The sequence below is a fragment of the Oncorhynchus mykiss genome, chromosome 7, assembly GCF_057628025.1.
Source record: "Oncorhynchus mykiss isolate SJ-2025 chromosome 7, ASM5762802v1, whole genome shotgun sequence".
Lineage (NCBI taxonomy): Eukaryota > Metazoa > Chordata > Actinopteri > Salmoniformes > Salmonidae > Oncorhynchus > Oncorhynchus mykiss.
The window spans coordinates 16,667,501-16,675,392 of record NC_143028.1 but is presented as its reverse complement, the minus strand read 5'-3'; the positions used below and the strand labels follow the sequence as shown (position 1 = coordinate 16,675,392).

Genomic DNA, 7,892 nt, shown 5'->3' with positions numbered 1-7,892 from the left:
ATTTAAGATATCAAACCCTCAACAGAACAACTAAATGTAGTCTATATTTTCTGTGGAGGTATTGGGTAATACATAATATAGGCTGTATATGACTTATCATGTATAAACTGAACTTGCTCAGTGCAGTGCTCATGTTTCAGGCCATCACCTGGCTAATCACATGTTAATGATGTCAAACATAAATAATCAATAAATGCTAACTGTTTGGAGAAAAAGTACAACTTTATTTCTGTTACTTCTTGGCAGTTTCAATCATTTGCATTGATTAATACAATTAATGGACTGTATAGTATACAGTATGGTAGACAGAGGATGTGTCTCTCAGTTGCATTGGTTGGTGGTGCAGCAATAGGCATCAATGTCCTTGTTGCTTCCCAGCAGCAAGCATTCTGACATCTTCATGCATCTCTTGAAGTATGAGATAGCTGTGGAGAGAGAGAAGCGAGCCAGGATAAAACACCAGATACAGAAGACAACAAACCAGCACATTTTCTTGATTGGATAAAGCAAACGTTTTCCTTAGATGTCAATCAAAAGGATCCAATATTTTGTGTTTTCCCGATTGGTTACTGATCCTAGGGTTAAACACAGTAAAGTGCCTAGTGAAGGGGTATATACAGATTAAACTCAGGGAATACTGCCTAGTGAATGGGGATAATAGATACGTACGGAGTGGGGGCTTGAATAAGACCGTGCCGCAGGTGTCATGGTCAACACGGCAGGTCTCCACTGTGTTCCTGCAGCCTTTGCCAACACAACGGTTGCATTTCAGGCCCTCTCCTGGAGAAAACAGAAGAACAGCATCATCTCTGTTGTATTGGAGTGTGTCTGGTTATCCAATGTGTTGACTGGGAGACTGGAGCATAAATAATGGAGATGAGAATAATCTAGCTTTAATCTGGTACATGTGTTTATTTGGCATTGTCCCTGTCAAATAAAGACATGAAATAAGATGAAGACCTTGTTGGGCAGACTCACCAAAGCTACACGCCAGCAGCAGGAGGAGCAGAGAAAAACATACAGCTTTCATCTTTCCTTTCTTCAGGAGTCTTTCGATCTGTCGTTCCAACAATAGAAAATAATGCCTCTATGTGGTGGGATTATACAATGTTCAACAATTGCAACATGTTATTTTGATTTATTTGAAATGTGCAGGAACATTCTGAAACCAACCATTTCACAAGCCCAGTAGCACAGTATCACGAGACAAAGTTATTAGGTGCTGTAGATAGTAGAGTAGTTGCTCACCTGATTGTGTTTCCTTTAGGTGTATTGAGCTTCCTTTACTCTCCTCTCCTTCTCCTTCTCCTTTTATACAGCACAGTATGCTAATAAAGCTGCTATCTATGAGTCACTTGTGTGAGATTTTGTGCAATGGATTTACTCAGGTTTAGCACAAGCAGTGCCCTTTGTCTCTCTGTAAAAGAATGGAAATTCCCGGATTTCATGAGACAAAGGTTTGCAGTGTCGTGTTCCATACTGGGACATTCCAGGACATTGGGTTAGGAGAATTTCGAAATATTAAAGCGCAACAAAACAACTGACTGGTGTGCGAAGTTTATCTAAGAGGTGGTGTTGGATGATGAATCATTCATATCACATGTAAACAAGTTCATATTATGACATTTAGACATATGTTGAAATCAGGAACAAAAGGTTAAAATATAATTTTGCAATACTGAATGTATTTCATTGCTATTTGAACTGGGCTCCTGCCACACGCATACCAATGATACAGAAGGTGAGTAGAGGCCATGGGTCTTATAAGTTGCAGTTGTTCCAGTTGCAGCAGGTGACTCTCAGACCCTCGGTCACACCAAGCTTCAGGCACTCCATCATCTTGAAGCAGGACTTGTGGAAGGTGTTCTCTGGAGAAATAGAGAGAGAAAGATAGAGAGGGGGGAGAGACATGATGATGACGATACCCACAGGGCACAGACATCAGTTCAACATCTAGTTTTGATTTACATTTGGTTGAGTTGTCAACTTACGTGAATTCAACACGAAATCAACAAGAACTGTCACCGTGTCATTGGATTTAGGTTCAAAGCTGGGTGATAAAAAGAGGAAATGCCCTGACGTTGATGACCTTTTTCCAACCCAATCAGTTTTCTATGTTGATTCAACGTCATCACATAGATTCTTGTGGGGTTAAAATGACATGGGAACAACATTGACTCAACCAGTTTTTGTCCAGCGGGTAATGACTTTCGACTGAGTGATAATCTTGTAGGCCTACCTAGTAAATAGATTTCTGTTGTTTGTGTGTGTATGTCTTTGATGGATTTCTGGTTGGATTAATAAGGCACTGTGGCAGTGATTGTGGGTGTATGCCATGCCGACTGAATGGTGCTCAGACTCACCATAAGGGGAAGGGTAGGTCACTTTGGCACAGGCGTCCAGCTCGGGAGGACAGGTCTCCACAGTCCCCACACAATCACCACTGCCTGGCGTGGCCCGGACACACTTATGGCCCTGCAGGGCCTCACCTGAGAGAGGGGGGAGAGAAAGAGAGAGAGAGAAATAGAGAAACATTAACGAAAACCTGAGTAAACCTTGAAAGTCACTGGCCACAGTCATAGTGTGTAGCCTAGTGCACACTACTGACCTACAATCGAGTTTTTTTTTTTTATTTGAACTTTTGAAAAGAAAAACATTAGGATGGTTCAACATGAAGAGATATTTACCATAGATGACGGCCACCAGGAGCAGGAGACCAAAAGCAAAGACTTTCATGTTTGGATGTGGTTCTAAGAGAACGAACAACACATTTCAACAGTGTAACCTATATAGACACGACAGTTAACATATTGTTCAATACCTTTACAAGTCTTTGTGTCCTAGGCTCAGACAGACGTTTCAAACAGGGTCAAAAAAGTGTGAAGTCAGTGCCCTTTTGTCCATCTTACCTTCTGTACCTCTGCAGGTTTCAGTGTAACTCTCCTTCCTCCGGCCCCTCTTTTATTCAGAAATATGAGACTGATAAACACAATGCTTTGGGAAAAGAACCCGATAAGAAAAGACATGTTCTTTTTAAAGCACGGACACAGGTGCAGTGTCAGACATGAGTACGTACAGTACTGGAATGGGTAGCCTACCGCTCAAATGAAAGGATCATTGGGTTTAATATTCCTTAACTGTCATCGGCTGTAATTGTGTTGTAGCTGTGTGATTGCGCTGCGTCGCAGTTACAGGAGCTAAACACACTTTTTCATCTTCCACCTTCTTTTCATTTTTTTTAAAGGGTTGAAAAAGGAGGGTGGGGGAGTAAAAAACAAAATGAACTATTTGAAATGAACCTGTAAAGCTTTGAAAATGACAACAAAAACAATGAAAAGAAAAAATGGGGAAATATAAAGAAACATTAGGCCTTCCTAACAAGCCAATGTGGTGGGTAACCTTGAAGAGAAGCCAAACCAAAGGATGAGGAGGCTGTGTAGCTCGCGCTGTGAACCTACCTGATGCTGCAGGTCAGAGATGGGTCCCATTATGCCTGGCGAAAACCAAACACTGCATTCCACAGTAAGAACCTCATACCAACGGTCAAGCATGGAAGGTTGTCGTGTGATGGTTTGGAGATGCTTTGCTGCCTCAGGATCTGGGCGACTTGCCTTAATATAGAAGGAACCATGAATTATTCTCTGTATCAGAGAATTCTACGGGAGAATGTCAGGACATCTGTCTGAAAGCTGAAGCTGAAGCGCAGCTGGGTCATGCAGCAAGACAATGATCCAAAACACACATGAAAATGGCTAAAAAGGTTTTGGAATGACCTAGTCAAAGTCCAGACCTAATCTCAATTGAGATGTTGTGGCAGGACTTGAAACATGCAATCCATGCTTGAAACCCCACAAATGTCACTGAGTTACAGCAGTCCTGCATGGAAAGGTGAAACAAAATTCCTCCACATTGACGTGAGAGACTGATCAACGACTACAGGAAGCTTTTGGTTGGAGTCATTGCAACTAAAGGTGGCACAACCAGTTATTGAGTGTAAGAGGAAATTTACTTTTTCACATTGAGTGTTGGCATTGAGTGTTGCAGACTTACATAACTTTGTTTATGAAATTAATGACATAAGTATATAATTGTTGTGTTATTGGTTTACTCAGGTTCCCTTGATCTAATATTAGGTTTTGGTTGAAGATCTGATAACATTCAGTATCAAAAATGGTCAAAAATAGAAGATTAGAAAGGGGGCAAATGCTTTTTTACAACGTTATACTGACAATATGACAAATAAAATGGGAGTATACTGTACATTTAAAACAGGTTAAAACAATAATGTTCTCACTTTATTCGATCCCAGAAAACTAGAATATAGCCTAGCAAGCAAATATGAAAAATCTGATATATTCTCAATGTAGCAAGGTGGTAAAAGCGCATAGCTGTATTCATTTATATCCACTAGATGGCACTGTCCCTTTACGAGATTCATAAATGAGGTGTGCAAGCAGTTATGGGATTGCGCATGCGCAGTGTGTGAGTGAGAGCAAGCAATTAGACTGGAGAGCTGTTGAAATCCATCGTTGGTCCAACATTACTTTAGGTGGGCAAATCATATATTTTTTTTATCTTACTCTTGTACCGGAATATATCATAGTTTGCATAATCTGCAATGTATAAGAGTTTGTTTTGCAATATTGATGCCAGATGGTCATGTTAGCCTGTTGATACTTTCAGATTGACATGGTCATGTTAGCTTCTTTCTCAAGAACTCCTTGACATTATGTTGGCCTATTTAAAGAAGCATGTTAATTATCTACGCTGCTGTTGGTCTTTGTACTGTGTGTCGTGCTCTGCCTTATCCATTGTACTACTCTCTGAGCTGGACCATTTCCCCCTATATTACACTTTTAGAGGTTGATCACAAAGGATCGCATTACTCATCATCAACCCTCTTCACTATGACACACACTTAGTCACAAGCCTAATTTGGATTATTGTGAATTGAACATCACTGGCTAAATTGCAGCATGCTTAGAAAAAGGGCCACATGAATAGGATTTGATATATTCAGAAGATTTTCAGCATCTAAATCTAAGAAACAACAAATTGATCCATTACATAAACTAGATTTGGCTATTTCAGTGCTTAGCTTTCTGTGGGATACAGTGCCTTCAGAAAGTATTCATAGCCCTTGAAAATGTAAAATGGCTTAAATCTTCATATTTTTTCTACACACAAATCTACACATAATTCCCCATAATGAAAAAGTGAAAACATGTTTTCAGACATTTCTGCACATTTATCGAAAATGAAATACAGAAATATCAAATTTACATAAAATATTCACAGCCCTGATTCAATACAAGTTAGAATCCCTGTTAGCAGCGATTACAGCTGTGAGTCTTTCTGGGTCTCTAAGAGCTTTGCACACCTGGATTGTACAATAGTTGCACATTATTCTTTAAAAAACTCTTCAAGCTCTGTCAAATTGGTTGTTGGTCATTGCTAGACAGTCATTTTCAAGTCTTGCCATAGATTTTCAAGCGGATTTAAGATAAATCTGTAACTAGGCCACTCAGGAACATTCAATGTTGTCTTGGTAACAACTCCAGTGTATATTTGACCTTGTGTTTTAAGTTATTGTCCTGCTGAAAGGTGAACTTGTCTCCCCATGGTCTGTTGGAAAGCACTCAACCAGGTTTTCCTCTAGGATTTTGCCTGTACTTAGCTCTATTATGTTTATTTTTACTCTTAAAAACTCCCTAGTCCTTGCAGAAGACAAACATACCCATAACATGATGCAGCCACCACCATGCTTAAAAATATGAAGAGTGGTACTCAGTGATGTGTTGGATTTACCCCAAACATACACTTTGTATTCAGGACATAAAGTTAACTTCTTTGCGACATTTTTTTTGCATGTTTAATTTAGTGCCTTAGTGCAAACAGGATGCATGTTTTGGAATATTTTTTATTCTGTACAGACGTCCTTCTTTTCACTCTGTCATTTCGGTTAGTATCGAGTTAAAAAGGACACGTCTTTGTAGTGGCCAGGGCTGGATCTAGGCTTACGGGTGTGAGATTTGGTTGAGGGGATTTGGTTGAGGGGCCCCGTCACCAAGAGGGCAAGATGTTTTAGTAGACCCCCTCTTGACGGCAGAGAGAAAAAAATGTACGTTTTAAAGTTAATTTGCAATTCTACCCATTTTGCCATGAAGCGTACAGAAAATGTTGCCGTTTTCGAGCAAGTTTTCTGTAGTTCCACACATTTTGCCATGGGGTGGAGAGAAAATGTAGCAATTTTATAACACATTTCATGCAATTCTGCTCGTTTTGCCATTTGACAGAGAGAGGTGTAGTGGTTCTAAAGCACATTTTCTTCAATTCTACTCATTTTGCCATGGGGTGGAGTGTTTTAAATGGAAATTCTGCCACTTTTCAACCTTGTATTCATCATCTTCATCACAGTGTCTATATACAGTGCCTTCAGAAAGTATTTAGACCCCTTGACTCTACACACAATACCCCATAATTACAAAGCAAAAATGTATTACAAATAAAATCAGAAATGCCTTATTTACACCATCCCTATGGTGAAACATGGTGGTGGCAACATCATGCTGTGGGGATGTATTTCAGTGGCAGGGACTGGGAGACTAGTCAGGGTCGAGGCAAAGATGAATGGAGCAAAGTACAGAGAGACACTTGATGAAAATCTGCTCAAGAGCGCTCAGGACCTCAGACTGGGGCGAAGGTTCGCCTTCCAACAGGACAACAACCCTAAGTGGCTTCGGGACAGGTGTCCTTGAGTGGCCCATCCAGAGCCCGGACATGAACCCGATCGAACATCTCTGGAGAGACCTTAAAATAGCTGTGCAGCAATGCTCCCCATCCAACCTGACAGAGCTCGAGAGGATCTGCAGAGAAGAATGGGAGAAACTCCCCAAATACAGGTGTGCCAAGCTTGTAGCATCATACCCAAGAAGACTCAAAGTTGTAATCACTGCCAAAGGGTCTGAATACTTATGTAAATATAATTTTTCCGTTTTTTATGTTAAAGAAATTAGCAAAACATTCTGAAAACCTGTTTTTGCTTATTCATTATGTGGTATTGTGTGTAGATTGATGCGGGGGGGGAACTATTTAATCACTTTTAGAATAAGGCTTTAACCTAACAAAATGTGGAAAAAGTCAAGGGGTCTGAATACTTTGCAAAAGCACTGTATGTCAAAACAGCGCGCTTCTAGGATCTGTGGTTAAAAAGATAAGGTCCTAAAAATGGGCCCCTGGGCACATGCCCCAAGTTTAGATAATTGGCCAGGCAAACTTAGTCATCTAAAAATTGTTCGCTGACATGGCTAATTGAGTGACTGTCAGTGACTGGCAAAACAAGAGAAGAACTGCTGATGCACAACCACACTTTTAACTTGCACCTTGTGTATTCTACTATTCTAACTTGCAACAGTAAGTTCAGACCCCGACTGAGTTCCAAAAAAAAACATACGCTTATGCCTGGAGCCGGCCCTGGTAGTGACTTGGTACTGATACACCATCCAAAGTGTAATAATAACTTCACCGTGCTCAAAGGGATACTCAATGTCTGCTTTTTTCAAGTCCGACTGTAACACAACAAAATGTGGACAAAGTCAAGGGTTGTGAATATTTTCTGAATGCACTGTATATCCCCCAGAACAAAGGGCGAAATGTACAACCATGCTAAATGTTGTTCCATTCTTGCAGTTACATTTATATCCACTGGAGGGCACCATCAACTCACTAATATTCACTGAGATTGACAGAGAGAGACAGTCTTCTGTTTCATTATAATTATGGTTTTATCCAGACAAACCAGTTTACCCAGGATGTGTACACATATAATAGAACACAAAATGTATTAACACACATTTATACTTTGCCTACACGTCTTTTGTTCCATCAATTTC

The 7,892-nt window shown here is 40.2% G+C and overlaps 2 protein-coding genes and 1 long non-coding RNA gene across 6 annotated transcripts in view; all 3 read right to left on the bottom strand.

Moving 5' to 3' along the window:
• Nucleotides 1-203: 203 nt before the first annotated feature.
• LOC100136615 (differentially regulated trout protein 1) lies at nucleotides 204-1,417 on the bottom strand. 2 transcript variants are annotated; one of them, XM_090239491.1, is made up of 4 exons: nucleotides 1,249-1,417; nucleotides 979-1,087; nucleotides 670-780; nucleotides 204-425 (listed from the first exon to the last, which is right to left on the bottom strand). In XM_090239491.1, the coding sequence occupies exons 2-4, from the start codon at nucleotides 1,028-1,030 to the stop codon at nucleotides 322-324; spliced, it is 267 nt and encodes an 88-aa protein (XP_090095617.1). In that variant the 5' UTR covers nucleotides 1,031-1,087; nucleotides 1,249-1,417; the 3' UTR covers nucleotides 204-321.
• LOC149982333 (uncharacterized) lies at nucleotides 1,282-5,142 on the bottom strand. The gene is made up of 4 exons (XR_016497130.1): nucleotides 2,688-5,142; nucleotides 2,364-2,489; nucleotides 1,728-1,868; nucleotides 1,282-1,417 (listed from the first exon to the last, which is right to left on the bottom strand). It is a non-coding gene; the product is annotated as an uncharacterized LOC149982333 (long non-coding RNA).
• A 2,618-nt stretch (nucleotides 5,143-7,760) lies between these two features.
• Nucleotides 7,761-7,892, bottom strand: part of LOC110527502 (ras-related protein M-Ras) — a 6,669-nt gene continuing 6,537 nt past the window's right edge. For all 3 annotated transcript variants that reach the window (XR_016497129.1, XM_036982997.2, XM_036982995.2), the window contains one exon: nucleotides 7,761-7,892. This exon is cut by the window's right edge and continues 1,204 nt beyond it. The gene's annotated coding sequence lies outside the window, so the exon portion shown is untranslated.